Below are 17,043 nucleotides of genomic sequence, written 5' to 3' on the forward strand. Positions count from 1 at the left end.
TATTTAATATATTCTGACATGTTTCAAATTATAGGTCACAATCTATTTATACTTCTGGAAAGTTCATTTTTGGCCAGCATTGTGGAAATGAGACTGAAACATTTTACCTTTTCTGTGAATACAAGTGAGCCAACTCAAGTCTTCTGACATTAGCGTAGAGAGCCATAAGACTGAATAGTTTAGTATTGCTTTCACCATATGGTCCAAATGAACCCAGTAACTGTGATTCATGAAGCCAGCAGCAGAACTAGAGTGAATCTTACTTTCATTCTCTCATGGGTTTGTTGTGAAGATTCAAGGACCGAGAACAGTGCCTGGCACTTAGTAGGCAGTCTAGTATACATTAATATGATTTCAACAATAATAATAATTTTTATTTTAATTTCTAATAATTATTCTTATTTAATTTCTGATTATAACAGCACTGCATGTATATTGTGGAACATTTGGAAAATATAGAAGTATAAAAGAGGATCTATTTCTTGATATAGACAGTTTACACATGCATTTTTTCCATATCGAGCTCATATTATATAAGCAGTTTTATTTCTTGTCCTTTTAAACTTTAAAATACAATGTGAACATTTTTCTATGTTATTATACATTTTACAATTGTGGTTTTGTTTATCATATAACATTCACCTTTTAGATATGTCATATTTTATATATTAACTATTTGAATTCAGGTTTTTATCTTCAATTTTATATTATAAATAACACTCTATTGAATATTCTCACTTCTAAATTTTTTGCTTTTTATTATTACGTAATCCTTGGGATATGTTTCTAAAAGTGACATTATTTAGTCAAAGGACACTGAAATTTTTTAAAATTCCTATTGAAGATTTCAAAATTGCTTGCTGTAAGATTTGTACATTGAACATTTTTCCTTGGCATGATTTAAGAATGCTGGTTTCATCTGTGTCTGACTGGGCTCCTCCTCCACTTCCTCTTCCTTGCCTTCTACCATTTGCTCATTATGCTTTCTGGTTTTTTCTACTTGATTTGTCATAGCTATCTATTCCTATGTCCCTTATTTTTTCAATTGTATGTGCTATTTTATGTTTTCAATTTTATATTTTCAATTTAATACTCTCTTGGATTCGTAAAAAGCAAGTAAGACCAAATAGCTAGCTTTTAGCGCTTCCTAAATATAATCAATGTCTATGTTAAGGGAGCTAGGACATCAAGCTTAATTTAAATTAAAAACATCTCTCATTTAAACAAAAAGTGAAAGCAAAGCAAAGATGGGCATTTTAAATGTGTGTTCACCCTTTATCAAGACGTTAATTAGGTGATCGTGTACTCTATATGCTAGGTACATATGTGACTCGACAGACATCAGTACATATGTTTTGTCATTCATTATATGATGTTTTGAGGTGTCCAAAAGTTCCTAGCTTAACTTGCCTTTAGCAAATATACCATCATATCTGGGGCAGTGGCCTGGGCCGAAAGCTCTTGAATAAATGAGAAGAAAAATTCTCTCCATCTGCGTGCCTATTATTATAAGGGCCCTTTCCATTGCAGTGAGAAGATTCTGATTTTTTTTCTTTTCTCAACAAGGGCCTCTTTCCTCCTGCTTCATTTCTGGGAGCAAAACCTGTCACTGCCAAAGTCCACAGATGAGGTGGCAGAGAGATTACAATGAGAGCTTCTGCTTGCTTTTTGTTGTATTCAGAAATCATTCAACACAAATGTATTGCCTACTATAAAAAATTGCATTGTCACCTGTTTACCTAGCCAGTTCTGCTTTTACATATTCTCAAACTCTCAAATTAAAATTTGACTTCCTTTCTGCATAACTCCAAACTTTAGGAGTGAGAATATTTGGGTATCTTGTCCCAAAATCACAATACTCTTGCTCCATTTCTCTAAATCAACTGTGTAGAAAACCCTGATTCACTTTGATATAAACATTAAAAGTTTAAATAACGGACTTATAAAAGTAAGGAAAATACCAAACAGTATGAACACACCTTAGAGAATAAATATTCAAAAAGTAAAGATTAATTGTAAATACAGTTAATTACACAAATATCCTGATGATACGATATCCATGATGAAAAGAAGCTTTCATAAATTATCCTCTATTTTTATTAATAGAATGACTGAATAATTCTATGCTTTACTCCTATTTCCATTATTTTGTCCAAGGCAAACTTTATCTTAAATCTATCCTCCTCCAAGTGGGTCACAGAAATGAACTACATGGACCCTTGTTGATATAACCAACTTCAAACTATTGCATTTTATAGTAGCTTCCCATATGAATAAAGCTCATATCTTTTATTTTTAGTTTTCATTATTACAAAACTTAAGGAATCAGGAAAAACTCATTCCTACATGCAAAATTTTAATTATGCCTCTCAGATGTGTGCTTTTAATTAACTGGTGACATTTCCTTTGTTCAATTATTATAGTTCTACACAACTGTCATAAACTTATAAATTTTAATTAAGGCTGCCCCAAACCCTAGTTATATAGTGTCCACATAGGAATTTGCCAAAAGGCTTAACTGTAAGTAAACTAACAATGATAAATCCATGAATTGCCCACTGGGATTTGTTTAACAAATTAACATTTGTGTGGAGATAATGAGGTTCTACAGTCTATAATACCAAATGATGTTTTTATAAAACTACATTTTTAAAAGTGAAAAATGCTTTGTAAATGACTTAATTGGAAATTATATTATCATTAATTATTAGATGCTATAAGACAATAAACTACATGGCCGTATCTCAGGTTGAATTCATATGAGGACTCATTCATATTACTAATTGAAATACAATTTCTTCTGAACATATTATCTATGTAAATCAAGATGTAATAGTCTAGGTGCACAGATAAAGTAGATCTATTATAGGTTTTAAGAATGCAGCAAGGTCTGGACAAATGATTTGAACAAAACATTAAAAGTTGTGTTGTATCCATATTCAGGATCCATTAACAGGGCAGCAAATTCAATATTTCATAGAGATTTGTCCCTGTGGATCAATTGCAGGCTGAATAGATAGTCATATTTTAGAGTGCCAAACTCTTTAGTCGGCTTAAACATTTCCAAAGATAAATATAGGAATTATCTTAATGAGAAAATTAAGTTAACAATTAAGGAATAAAATCTCTAAACAACTCATTTTCATAAGAAAAGCTTCTTCCCTAAAGAAAATGGTATCTGTGTTACTAAAATACAATTACAGGTCATATTCTTTTAGTGCACATTCTGTGGGTTCTCATTTGCATATTTAATGAAAGCCTCAATAGCGCTACCATTTCTCCTATAGCAAGAGAATATATTCTACTGTATGGACTAGCTTCCCTCAAGCAGAATGAAAATATGTAGTAAGACTCCTAGTGCCTTTTTTATTTCAATCAATCTGCTGAATATTTTTTCAGAATTCTATTATTTAGAATACCTTAATTATCAATTAATCATAAGTCAAAAATATTTATAGACATAAAACTTTCAAACCTAAAGAAACAGTAATGCTTTTACTATTAGAATGCAAATAAGAAACAGTTGGGTTGCTCTGAACTTCACTGAAAATGCTTCTTCATGTGGCTCTTTCAGTTAGCAGTATGTTAAATGCTTCAAAGAACAGTAGAAGCAATAGAAGCAGGGCAAACTCCCAGTAAGACAGAAATTAACCGTGTAGGGGATGTGAAGATCATATGGATTGATTTTCCATTTGACTAACTAAATTTGCATTTATCGTAGTAGAATTAAATGTGCACAGATTACACTCTAATAGTTGCATAACGTCCTTTGCACTGAATATTGGAATTTGCAAATTATATTTTTACTATGCATTGAGGTTAACTTTGTTCCATGGGGACATATTTTATATTTAACAGAAAAATATGTTTCAGCGTTCACTTATGTACTGTAGAAAACACTTTTTGCAAACAGAGCTATTGCAACAATTAATAAGAATCTGAAGTATATCCTAACATGTAATAACCTAGTATTTTCAAAGCATATTATATAATACAGTACAATGCCAACAGAGTAGTTGTGATTTAGGATGGGAGTTATGATGTTATCAGATGTACTGATATAGTATATTTACATTTAAAATGAACTTATTTTTCAATAACAAATGATTTTTAACATTAGGCAAACCGTTCAATTAAAAAGATAGATTTTGGAAGTCAAACATACAAGGCTTGTAAAACTCGTTTTACTTAATCATTCTAAGCCAGAGTCAGAATATCTATAAGCACTCAGCCCTGTCACACGGTGCACACTCAACGCATGATAACGGTCATTACTATCACTAAATTTTGTGACTTGAACTTTGATATACTGAATTTAGAACAAATGCCATTGATTATGTTGAATTAATTATTAAAATTAACGTGTTAATGTATTTTTAATAAGATACCAGTAATTATATTTGTAACATCAAGCATTTTCTTTATATCTTTTACGAATAAGGAAAATGCAAATGATTTGAATAGACAATGACTCTCAAATATTTACCCAGAGCTGATGGCATGCAAGTTCCTCCATTTTGACAGTAGTTGCTACAGTGGTTGACTTCACATCTTTCTCCTGAATAACTAGGCCAACAGTGACACCTCAAATCACCCTTCTCATTTAAAATGCATCTTCCTCCATTTTCACAAGTCAATTTGCATGAATCATCTGGTTATAAGAAGAAATGTACAAATTAGCATGTCATTCTGTGGATGGTAAAACAAAAATAATTCAAATATACAAAAACAAAATACTAGGGTTTATTTTTTTCATAAAATTCCAATAATAAATATCCATAATATAAAAGTAGATGAAACAATTGGGGCCGCCCGATGGCACAGCAGTTAAGCGCGTGTGCTCTGCTGTGGCGGCCCAGGGTTCGCAGGTTCGGATCACGGGCGCGCACCGATGCACCGCTTGTTAAACCATGCTGTGGTGGCGTCTCATATAAAGTAGAGGAAGATGGGTGCAGAAGTTAGACCAGGGCCAGTGTTCATCAAGAAAAAAAGGGAGGATTGGCATAAGATGTTAGCTCAGGGCTAGTCCTCCTCATAAAAAAAAAAAAAAAAGTAGATGGAACAAAATACTATTAGAAAACAGAGAAAGTTTCAAACCATTATTGAATGGTGAATACAAATACTGAATTAACTTTTATTCTTCTTTAAGCTTAAAGCATTATTAGCCATTTCTTATATTTGTTACAATATTAAACAATAAAATCAACTGAAACTTTCTAAAAATAAAATATTTTTAACCAATAAGTTTTCTTTATGATATGGGCAAACATGGCCTAATTTTTAAGACTGATAGTAAACCAAACTGAAATACGTAAGATTTGTTATAGTATATATACTATATATTATAGTGTGTCTATATGTACATATATACATACAATTAATAGGACAGGGAAACATTTAATGAAAAGATACTCTTTGATGTACATCCTTATTAATCATATACAAACACCTAAAACTAAAAGTCACTTAGATTTGGTACAAGATGGTGACAAAACAGTGTCAGAAACATTTCCATATGTAGAATTTCCATACGTAAAATGATTAGACACAACTTCTCTACTTAATACAGCACAAACCTTTTATTTTGGCTGAGAATAAGAAAGAATGGTTATCCCTTGGGGTAGCAAAATTATTTTTAATAATATGATGAGTCTGATTTATGATAAAGATTGGTTTGGAATCATTTTCTATATTATTTTTCTATGTGTGCTGACATGGCCTTGTTCCATTAGAAATACTGCTTTACTTAGAGCAAGACACAATGTCCAATGGAACAAAAATGATTGAGAATATCGTAAGAGGCATTCTATTCTAGGATATGTATTTTACTAAAGCTGTGCCTATTTTATAGTGAAATAAGGTAAAATCAAGATAGCCTATATTCTTTATTCAAAATGCTTTGGCGCATACATAGCAGAAGCTTGAATATATCACTGTAATAAGCACAAGAGTATCTTAAAGAGCCTCAGTGGCTTCAAATGACACAATGACTCAAGTACTATATCCACTGTCATAACAGAGACTATCTGTCAGCAATGCTGAACAACTCTGAGACTTGTCTGGTGGCAAAGCAAAGTTTCCAATACTTTACCATGTAGGTAGACTTCAGGTTGGCATTACTAAAGTCTGCATTTGTAATACGAAGGACTCTCTCATGAGGTACTATATATACACGTATAAAGAAAATGACAGTTGATATAATGAGACCTGTGTTTAGGTCCTAGTTCTGCCACACGCTAGACATACAGATTAAACTCTTAGCCTCAGTAACTTCTACTTTAAAATGACCTTAATGACAAATGTACAACGTAACTCATAGATTTGTTGTGAATATTAAAGTAAATAAGAAATTTGAGAGAAAAAGTTAAAATTATTAAACTTTGTAAATATTAAGTACATAAGTATATACCATACACACAAATGAGAAATTGACTTCCAGCCCAAATCTACCGTATCTAGAATGGTAGAAGGATGAAGAGCTGAGATCTGGGTCTACAAGGTGTATTGCTAAATTTCAACAGGAAATTGAGGCACTTATTTGGTAAATTACCAAGTAACATTCTTATTTTGCATTTTTTACTGAGTGCCCATAAGGTACACTGAGAATGCAGCTCACATGGAATAACATCTGTGAATGCCAGAAGGTGAGCATTGAATGGAACTGACTGAAAGTCACTGTGCCTGGACCTGAATCAGAGAATGTGAAGGAAGTAACTGGAAGAGAGAAGTGAGTTTAGAGATGGGTAGAGAGTCATAGCAGATCCTTGGATTTTGGACTTTGTCGCAAAAGCAATGTTGAGTCTTTGAAGAGTCTAAAAAGTCTGAGAATGACTGTACTGGCAGGGGTTAAATTGAAAGCAGGGAGACCATTAGGAGTCTGTTTAAATTATCCAGGCTAGATAAGATGATGTCCTAAAATAGAGTAGTGTGGGAGGGGTAAATGTGGATATATTCTAACAGTAATTGGAAGGTAAAAATCACATTGGTGCTGTATAAATAAGGCATAGAAAAATTAAGGAAAATTCTTCTGACACAAGGGCAATAGGAACTGAAGAGTTGATTTAGTTTTGGACTTATTAAATTGGAGACAACTATATAAATGCAAGTGGGAATCTCCAGCAAAGAGTTGAATATAGAGGTCAGATTCTGAAGAAAGATCTAGAGTGCAAATATGCTTGCTTAATTTAAAATTTACTAAAACATTTCTAACTCATTCAGCATGAAATATCCTAATCGGAGTTGTGAATGTGAGCAGTGAAGATAAATATTTAAGGCAGTATGATCACAGTTAAGATTATTATGAGAGGGCTCATTTTCACCTGCAGATATTCTATGTAAACCACATATATATTCAAAATCTCTACATGTTAGGACATGTGCATTTCTATAATGTGCCTCAGGCACCAGAAATTTAAAAATATAACACTGTCTGATGAAATGGAAGTGAGGTTACATTCTTTCAACACCTTACTGTAATAGTTCTATAATGAAAAAGAAGGCTGCTTTTGTCAATAACTAAATCACCCCCAGAAGCCAAGTTCCAGCAATTATAATCAACTATAGGAAAGAGCAGGTGAATACTTCCCCAAGAATGAGTAACATTTGAATTTCAAATTTCTTACATGAAGATTAAAAATATTCAGTGTGCTCATCATTTAACAATAGCAGCTAGAGAAAGGCAAGTAATTATAAAGAGCTGAAAAACTTGGCTATATCAAATGTTAATGTCACGAAAAAATTAATTGGCATTTATCTACACCAATCAATAATTCTGAAATCCACTTATTTATATTCTTAACTGAAGTGATCCAAGCTGTTTGTTACCAAGGTTCATATGCATAGAGGCCAAGGGGAATATTTTTTAACACTCTGATTATTTAAATTTAAGATTTTATTTTAAATTACAAAATGAACTTTAAGAAGGTATCTGTAATCATGCCTTTCAAGCAGAGTTGAAATAGTAAAACTGAAATCTCTAAAAAAGTTTTAGATCTTGGATAAGGATGTATTTAGACAAACATGCTTCCTCATTTCAAACATAAAACTATACAATTTGGTAAATTAATACAGCAAAAAACTTGCTTCCTTTTCTTATCTACTTCATGACAGATTTATCTTAGAGTGAGGTATGTCTACTTTTTGCAAGGCATCGTCCTATGCACTGTCTGCATGGTATTTATAGTATTTCCAATGACTCTGGACATGGGTACTATGGGAAATATGGAGGCACTGGGGTGTATTGTGTGAAAGTTAAGAGTGTGGAATGCCTAGGCACACCTTGGGGTACCACCATTTAATAATAGCAGTTAAATAGTAATGTTAGACAATCAATTGAGCCTCTCCATGCTTTAATTTTCTCACCTGTTAAAATAGGGGCAGTGACAGTATAGTATTATTGGGATTTTGTGAGGATTAAATGAAATAATGTACATATAGCATACTTAAAATCTGCCTTGATCATAAGCCTTCAAATAATTTATTATTATGACTGGTAGTAGTAGTATTTATGTTTAATTCAATTTTACACAGAAGCAACTGAGACTGAGGGAGACAGGGCCAAACAAATTAGTTAAGTGATAGATCTTGGCCTGATCCAAAGTTCCACCTTGGCTCTACCCCAGGCCAAGTTCTTCCTGTGTATTTACTGAGTTTAGATTGTTGGATAAATAATTAGCACTAAGCAAAGAGGAAAAAAGAAGGGTTATGTAGAAAAGACTTTGATGTCTAGTTATAGAGGAAAAACAACAAAAACTGTCTGCAACTTGACCATAAAAAACACAACATCTGAGCCAATGTAAAAGTCACACTGGTAGCATTAGCAGTGTACTTCTGTGCAGAATCCTAATCTCTCTCCCAGGGGTCTTTGCCACCCAAACAATAGTATAAGTAGACATGGGACATAGGAGGCACCTGTGCGAGCACTGGTCACAGGTGTGTGTGGAACTAGTGAAATGTGGCACGTCTCCTACAAGGAAGGATTTGTTGACATTTTTGAGAATCTGTTTCTGAGAGGTTGAGTAGACTATGTTGCCACACATAGTTCCCCTACGTGACCATGTCAGAGCATCAAGTGAAAAATGTACCTGATGACGTCTGAAAATGTTCATTTGATTCTCTTATTTTCCATCACAATTGAGATCACAGCTACTCTGGTTGGGAAGAAAATCGTTACAGAGAAAGCGTGCATCCTAGTGTCAGGGACAGCATCCCTTTTCAATAACTGGTGCTAAAGCACCCATCCAAAACACCCAACATGATTCACATTTAGCTCTCAGTTAAGAACTTTCCAACCTCACCACCCACAACAGCACTTCACACGTCCTACACGCTGACTGAAATATATGACTCATTATTTTCTTTACATGCCATATTTTCATGCCTTTTCAGACAGTTTCAATGTTCTGCTCCTTCATTCTCACTTATCTAAATCCAATCTATCTTTGCAGACCTTGTTTTAAGGTCATATTCTACAGGAAATTAAAATCAATTTTATTATTGGATAATCATGTGAATCCTCATAATAGGTTTTTTTTTTTTTTTTTGGTGAGGAAGACCAGCCCTGAGCTAACATCTATTGCCAATCCTCCTCCTTTTTTTTCCCCCAAAGGCCCAGTAGATAGTTGTACGTCATACTTGCACATCCTTCTAGTTGCTGTATGTGGGACGCGGCCTCAGCATGGCCAGAGAAGCGGTGCGTCGGTGCGCGCCAGGGATCCAAACCGGGGCCGCTAGTAGCGGAGCGCGTGCACTTAACCACTAAGCCACGGGGCCAGCCCCCTCATAATAGTTTTAACTCTGTCTCTTCTGTGGCTTGTATCACTACCCACATAAATACCTATTTACTGGTGTTTGTGTCATTCATCATTTCATCTTTGCATCCTCTTCAGCACTGTATATCCAATGCTTAAAGAATATATATTAACAGAAAGAGTTATGGTAGTTTTAGACACTTAGTGTCTTGGAAAAGGCAAAAGTCCTCAGATTGCATGTAACCCCTAGCAGAGAACGAGGAGAAAATGATATGGGGTTGGAGGTGCTGACTGAGGGTAATACACAGTGTTCATGTGAGGAGTCCATTCTAATGAAGAGAAATACAACAGGTAGGAAACCTGCCCTGAAGAGATCCTAGAGTGTATCTCACTGGAAAATGTTGCATCCTCAAGGGATTTTAGAGCACTCTGTTTTTGTCTGTGACATAAGATTTAGTAAATGTTGATTTTCTTTTCTTTAATAGCATTTTTTTTCCATTATGGCTAATGTCTTAAATATGAGGGAACTTATTGTCAGCCTACCTAGACATCCAAGAGAATTTCTTCTTTCCCTTTCCTATCATACTATTTTTGTTTTTATTTTACTTACTTTTGACTTTTTGTTATTTAATATTTATCAGGATCTGAAATGATGTTTCAATTTTTTTTAATCTTTGTTCCACCCACTAGCTCCTAAAATATAAACCCCATGGCGAAGCAATGTAGTCAGTTTTGTTTCTAAATTGGTCCTTAGTTTCTACATTACTGTTAACGGTTTGCTCATAAGCCCTCAAAATATTTATCATTATTATTAGTATTCATTATTAATCAAATTTTACACACAAGAAACTAAGACTTAGTTTCTTAATTAATCCTCAGTTTTTAAATTAGTATTTGGCACACAGAAGTTGTTCATGAATAACTTGTTGAATGAATAAATGGATTTTGGGGTTGGGTTTAAACTAATAGCAGAAAGGCATCCTCAGAAATGTTATCTTCACTGATATGAGAGCTATATAAAAATGTCTCTTGATTCTTTGTGTGATTTCAAAGTTCTTAATCAACTCTTAAATGCATAGTAAGTGCTCAATGCAGCTTTAGTGAATAAATGTAGAATGAATTGATAGGAAGCCATCATTAGAGAGAAGAGTAGTTAACCCAGGCATTCAAGAACCAATGATATCAAGACAACTAAATTGATGATTGAGTAGCTAATTTTGCTCAGTTTCAATAGTTGTGAAAATTTATCATACGAATTAATTCATTATTTACAGAATAATGAAGTTTACCTACCTAACAGGCTGTCATCACTGCAGGTGCCATTAATCAAATATTTTCCTTCTGGGCACACACAGGTGGCCCCAGAAGGATTCAGCAAACAGAGGAATTCACATGCTAAATCCAAGCATGGATTGGGTACTGATTAAAACAAAACAAAAGAAAACAAAGAAATGCATAACTATAATACAATAGGTTTCAAAAACAAAATTCAATAAGGTGAAATGATGAACTAGCAATGCTGAAAAGAAATCACATCAAATTTCCACTGGGAGTATCTCATTCCAATGTTACCATTCTCCTTTATAGGTGAAGAGAAATTACTACCCAACATCCATCATTTATAGAAAATTTACCCTAATTTACATTTCCCACAAGGAAGAAGAAATTATTCAAACACATATTTAGTCACTCTTCCTGTGACTAATAGCTTTTTGACAAGCGTTGGTCTGAGATATCACACTGCTGTTTGGGGCTGTGTGTAAAAGTAAAGCCAACAGATCTAATCCTCATTTTTGATAGTTTCAGGACTGCTTAACAGAGAGAAACAGCTTCCCCCTGGTATTTACAAAGGCTTAAAATCCATAAGTATTTGTTCAAAACGCAAACAAGCAAAAGATAACTTTTTTTTTTTTTTCTAAAAACCATGTGTAACATGGTTTCCTCTCCATCAGGTAGGAGTTTGTGTGCATGGGTAAACGTGTGCCAAATTTATTTTTGTCTGAATTTCTATCCAGTTAGCATCCTCTGTAGTCATAGCTCCTTTGTGGCTCTCCTTAGAGAAACTGTAATTAGAATGAAACAGAAGTGGCACCTAGGTAGTGAAATGGTGACTATGAAAGTGGCTTTCATTCTGTAAGAACCACTATTCAAACATCTATTATATTCAGGGCAGAATTTTATTTACTTAGTTTTTATGAAGGTGGCAATATTTGACTATGAAGAGGAATCAAACAGAACTAGAGGACGAGAGGGGGTATCCTCATATTAATCTTGGAACCATACAGGTTAGATCATTGGTAAAGAGAGACAAAACTTAGAATAAAATTTCAGGAAATTTTTAGGGGGCTATATGATATTTTAACTTGTTTCCAAAACTGATTTGGATAAATATCTATTGCTACCTTTCTAGATCATTGCCCCAAATGAAATTAAATCCCTTTTTATTTGCCGTAAATAACAACTATAAATGAATCTTAAACAGTTTCTTGAAGGGTGAACATATACACAAATACAGATCATTAGAATTTCAGCCACATGTTTTTACTTTGTTCTTCAATATTTTGGATGGTTGTGTTTGAAATATATCTTTCAAGATAATTCCATCAATTATTTACCTATTCCTTTCTAGGAGGGAATATAACGATAAAAATCATAAACAATCAGAGAAAATACAACCCTTGGGAACAGTTCTCCTCAGATACTTTTCAGGATGGAATGTTAATGCTGTAATTGTTGCTTGGTTATCAGTAACAAGGGTCAAAATGGCTAATGGTGAATTTTCTTACTTGCATGGTTTGTCTCTAGACTCACAAAGTTTTATTAAGAATTCTAGAAAAACAAAATGAGACATTTTCATTTATAATAAAGTCAATTCTAATTCCAAGAAAACACGGCCAAATGCTGACATTTTCATATCTGTTATGGCAGAAATGGAAACTTTTGCATTATTTCTCGACTTAGGTAATTTCAGAAGTCTGGTGATATCAAAATTAAAGTTACTTAACTTACTCAGCTTAAGACATTGAAATAGTTAACGTATTTAAAAATCCTTTCTTTTGAGAGTCATAAAGAAGAAACTGCACCAATACATACAACTCCATAAAATATTATACTTACAGTCTAGTTGTTTATAGCGATGAGATATCAAAACACCTTTTGTTTTATCGACATCTAAAGCTAGGTACTCTACTGAACCATGGCCAAATTTTTGTACTCGAAATACACCATTTTTAGGTCCTGCTCCATATATATAATCTTCAAAGACATCAATCCTATGTGGATGTAACAAGCCTAGAATTTTTAAAACGTGGAGTTATAAAAGTTGCAATGTAAATACTGAGACAAAAAAATTAAGTTTATCCAAGATCATATAGAAAATCATCTTATTATTGTTCTTTTTAAAAAAAAACTTTCAGGAATTAGAATATTTTTAATATTAGCTATAAAGTTGAAAGAATTAATTACTTTGCAGTAGGAAAATGTGAGGTACTAAACACGTCACTCAGAACATAAAAAACATTTCCATCATCATTTTAATCATCTTCACCACCACACAGCATTTGCTGGGGGCTTATTATATGCAGAGTAATCTCTGCTGTGCGGTTCGCAGACAAAAGAAAAGACGACAGGCCAATCTTATCCATTGCACAAATACAAGCAGTTCACAAAATTCTCAATTTGTCTTCTGGATCAAATTAATGATCAAATTTGATTACCCGAATGAGAATTTTATCAAGCAATCATAAGTTGATTTTAAAGAGTAAAATCTAAAAAGATATTTGACATCACTATTGTCTGTTTTAGAAATGAGATAAAGAAAATGAACTGGCACATGGTAATCATGCATATGACTAGTTTGGCTAAAAATAATAGAACCTATCATTTCTTACATTTTAAGAAATGACTATCACTTTAAGAGATTTTATAAAAATAATAATTTAACTTTTAGTACTGAAATCTATAACGAGTAAATAACAACATTTATATTTTACCTATTATCCAAAGGTTATAAAACATACAATGCCTTTTAAACTTACATATTTTTCTGCAATGTTTCTTGAAATAGTAAAATGTACACTTAAGCTAAAACAAGTTAACTTTATTATAACCAATTAAAGGAATGTGAAATTTTTTTCCATCTAGGGTTATCATACAAAAAACACATCAGGTAAAGGCACAATAGAAGTTCAACTTAATTTTCTTTTAACTTCTCTGCTTTTGTTAAAAAAACAAGTGGCGAAGCTATATTCGGTAAATATAATATGTAAATTTAAAAATGTTAAGAACATATTATGAACAATTTGTGGTAAATAAGGAAAGAGGTTGTGGTAGAGACAGGAAAGAAAAACAGAAGGGAAAGAAATTAGAGTCAGCAGAAAGAACTGAGATTGCGAGGCAAGGAAAGTGTGAGGCACAGAAGGGAGCCAGAAAATGAGAGAGTGAAAAACAGGAGGTGGGCACAGAGGTGGAGATAAAAAGGTGTCACAAAGAACACAAGTCAAGTCTGCTGTCCCTGGTGGTAGAGGTAAGTTGTCATTTTTACACACTGCTTTTTGCTTGGATGAGAGTATCTTTATCAATCACCTATAAAAATAATTGTTACTATGATGTTTTATTGTATACAATAACTTATTTCCTGCTTATCGCTGCAATTTGAAATAAAAATTAGTGCTCACAGGCACTAATCTTGACTACTTGAAGTGTTCTGCTCAGAATGGAATATCCACAGAGACAATAGAAGGAATATTTTCTGAATCTGGGCAGCAGTGGACCTAGAGTCGGGACGTTCTCCTGGCCTGGTCTCTGTTATTCTAACAGGAATAAAAATTGTTTTCAATAGTAAGAGCTACAAGTTGAAAGGAGAAAGAATTTGAGGAAATCCAGAATGGAAATCTCCCGTACTCATGTTTACATACAATTATTTAATACTCTCAATAATAATTAAAAGCAAAAACAAAGCACTTCACAAACCTTGTTTGCTGCTGACAGAGACTACTGAGTCAGAGCCGTCATACAGAACACTGCCAATAACGGAGAGCTCCAGGTCAGCCCAGTATATCCGCTCACTGAAAGGATCCACAGCCAGACCTGCAAAACCAACACATGCAATTAACAGAAACAAATTCGAGATTGTTTAAAATTATGTTTTTGCTTTTTAATGTATAATTATGATTGACATTTTACTTCAAACATCACAGAAATTACCCAGTCTATATCACGTTACTGTAGAAATCAGAAAAGGTGAAATAATTCAATCCTTATTTGAAATACATAGGTGTAGATTACATAAAATTTATTTAATAAGCCGTAGAAAAATCTTACTTCACATAGGAAAAGCTACCCTAAACATCTTTCCTTTACTTACTGGTTTTTATTATGGCTATTTTCTAAAATATTTTTCCATGATATTTTAACTTTAATCTTTATGGTATACACAGAGTTAATTCATCATTTAAATGACTTAGCCAACCATTATTTAAAATAATTCAGTGTAATTAGTTATATTTCAAATCTCTTCATGAAGGTGCATTTCTCAGAATGTAAAAGGTTCATGGGCTTAATTGTAAGATATTTTCACCCCTTTGGAGTTGGCCTACAGTGTTGTGAGACATCTGTGTGTATTCTGAAGTTTAAATTGACTGAAGATTGATGTTTATAGTAGAAAAGAATGAATAGTAAATTCCTTAATTAAGGCTCTGGTTGTGCTTAAATTTTTCACTCCAATTTTTTACTCTAATCACTCATTTGCTTGGAGACTGTCGTCATTTTTATGATCAGTGTTTGTTAGTGAATAACAATGAACTAAAATAATATGTGTTAAAAAATGTTTTTCTACTTATTCAATTTTTAATTTTTTATTTCATAATGTAATTGGAGTCTAGCCAGTATCTTGTTGCAAAAATATCAACACACAGATTATCTTAAGTAAACTTCCTTCAACATAAAATAGTGAGATCCGTGACATATGTATTCTATAATAAATCTTCACTACTGTAGATATTGAATTTATGTGACACAGTTAGCCTTTTTTTTTTTTGTGAGAAAGATCAGCCCTGAGCTAACATCCGTACCAATCCTCCTCTTTTTTTTTTTTTTTGTGAGGAGATCAGCCCTGTGCTAACATCTGCCAATCCTTCTCTTCTTTTGCTGAGGAAGACTGGCCCTGGGCTAACATCCGTGCCCATCTTCCTCCACTTTATATGGGATGCCGCCACAGCATGGCTTGCCAAACAGTGCATCGGTGCGCGCCCGGGATCTGAACCGGCCAACCCCAGGCCGCTGTAGCAGAGCACACGCACTTAACTGCTTGCGCCACCGGGCGGGGCCCCCAATCCTCCTCTTTTTGCTGAGGAAGACCGGCTCTGAGCTAACATCTATTGCCAATCCTCCTTTTATTCCCCCCCGCCAAAGCCCCAGTAGATAGCTGTATGTCATAGTTGCAAATCCCTCTAGTTGCTGTATGTGGGACGCAGCCTCAGCATGGCTGGAGAAGCGGTGCGTCGGTGCGCGCCCGGGATCCAAGCCTGGGCCGCCAGTAGTGGAGCTCGCGCACTTAACCGCTAAGTCACCGGGCTGGCCCACAGCTAGTCTTTAGATATGACATATTATATACTTTGATAGTACAATGCAATTAAAATACCTTTAGTGTCTGCGAGCTAAAGAGTTTTCCCAATCAGAACATTTAAGAAACAACGGAGGTACAACTCAATGGCAAGGCAACTGAACGAAAAGTATTTTTGAGTTTATGCTAATTGTATTCCTGTGTAGAAGGACCAAGATTTAACAACCAGAATGAAAACGTACCATGATGAAAATCATTTGGGAATAATTATTCAGTCAAGTTCGTTGATCTATCCTAAATATAATCAAACTAAATATAAATATTGCTCCTTATGTATAATATAAAGATGTACTATGCTCAGTCAGCCTCTGAGAAATGACTTAATTAAAACAAGTGGTCCGTGTTTTAATAGTTCCTGCTCAATGGTTAATTTGCTATTTGGAGTCACATTAGGAATTATGTTTTTGCTTCTTCACATATAATTATGGGTAACATGAACCATAAAATGATCCAGTTGCCTGTTGCCACCATCTATTTCAAAACAGTTGTCTAAGAAGGATTGAAAACACTTTTCATTCTCTTCCACTAGTTTAATACAACAAAGAAGTAGATGAAAAAAAAAAGCTGTCCTCAACAAAAGTAGTCTTTACATTTGGATATTACATTTGTTAATCGAAGAAAACAAGGCGTGTATAATCCACTTTAATTATCAATATTGTTTCTTTAGATTCA

At 33.7% G+C, this 17,043-nt stretch overlaps 1 protein-coding gene across 1 annotated transcript in view; it reads right to left on the minus strand.

Moving 5' to 3' along the window:
- LRP1B (LDL receptor related protein 1B) overlaps positions 1-17,043 on the minus strand; it is a 1,024,768-nt gene that overhangs the window by 79,381 nt on the left and 928,344 nt on the right. The window contains exons 77-80 of the mRNA XM_058548897.1: positions 14,721-14,837; positions 12,867-13,040; positions 11,043-11,168; positions 4,487-4,651 (exon numbers count right to left, since the gene is read on the minus strand). Coding sequence (XP_058404880.1) covers positions 4,487-4,651; positions 11,043-11,168; positions 12,867-13,040; positions 14,721-14,837 — 582 coding nt within the window. The remainder of the gene's footprint in view (positions 1-4,486; positions 4,652-11,042; positions 11,169-12,866; positions 13,041-14,720; positions 14,838-17,043) is intronic.

The sequence above is a fragment of the Diceros bicornis genome, chromosome 10 (assembly GCF_020826845.1).
Source record: "Diceros bicornis minor isolate mBicDic1 chromosome 10, mDicBic1.mat.cur, whole genome shotgun sequence".
NCBI lineage: Eukaryota > Metazoa > Chordata > Mammalia > Perissodactyla > Rhinocerotidae > Diceros > Diceros bicornis.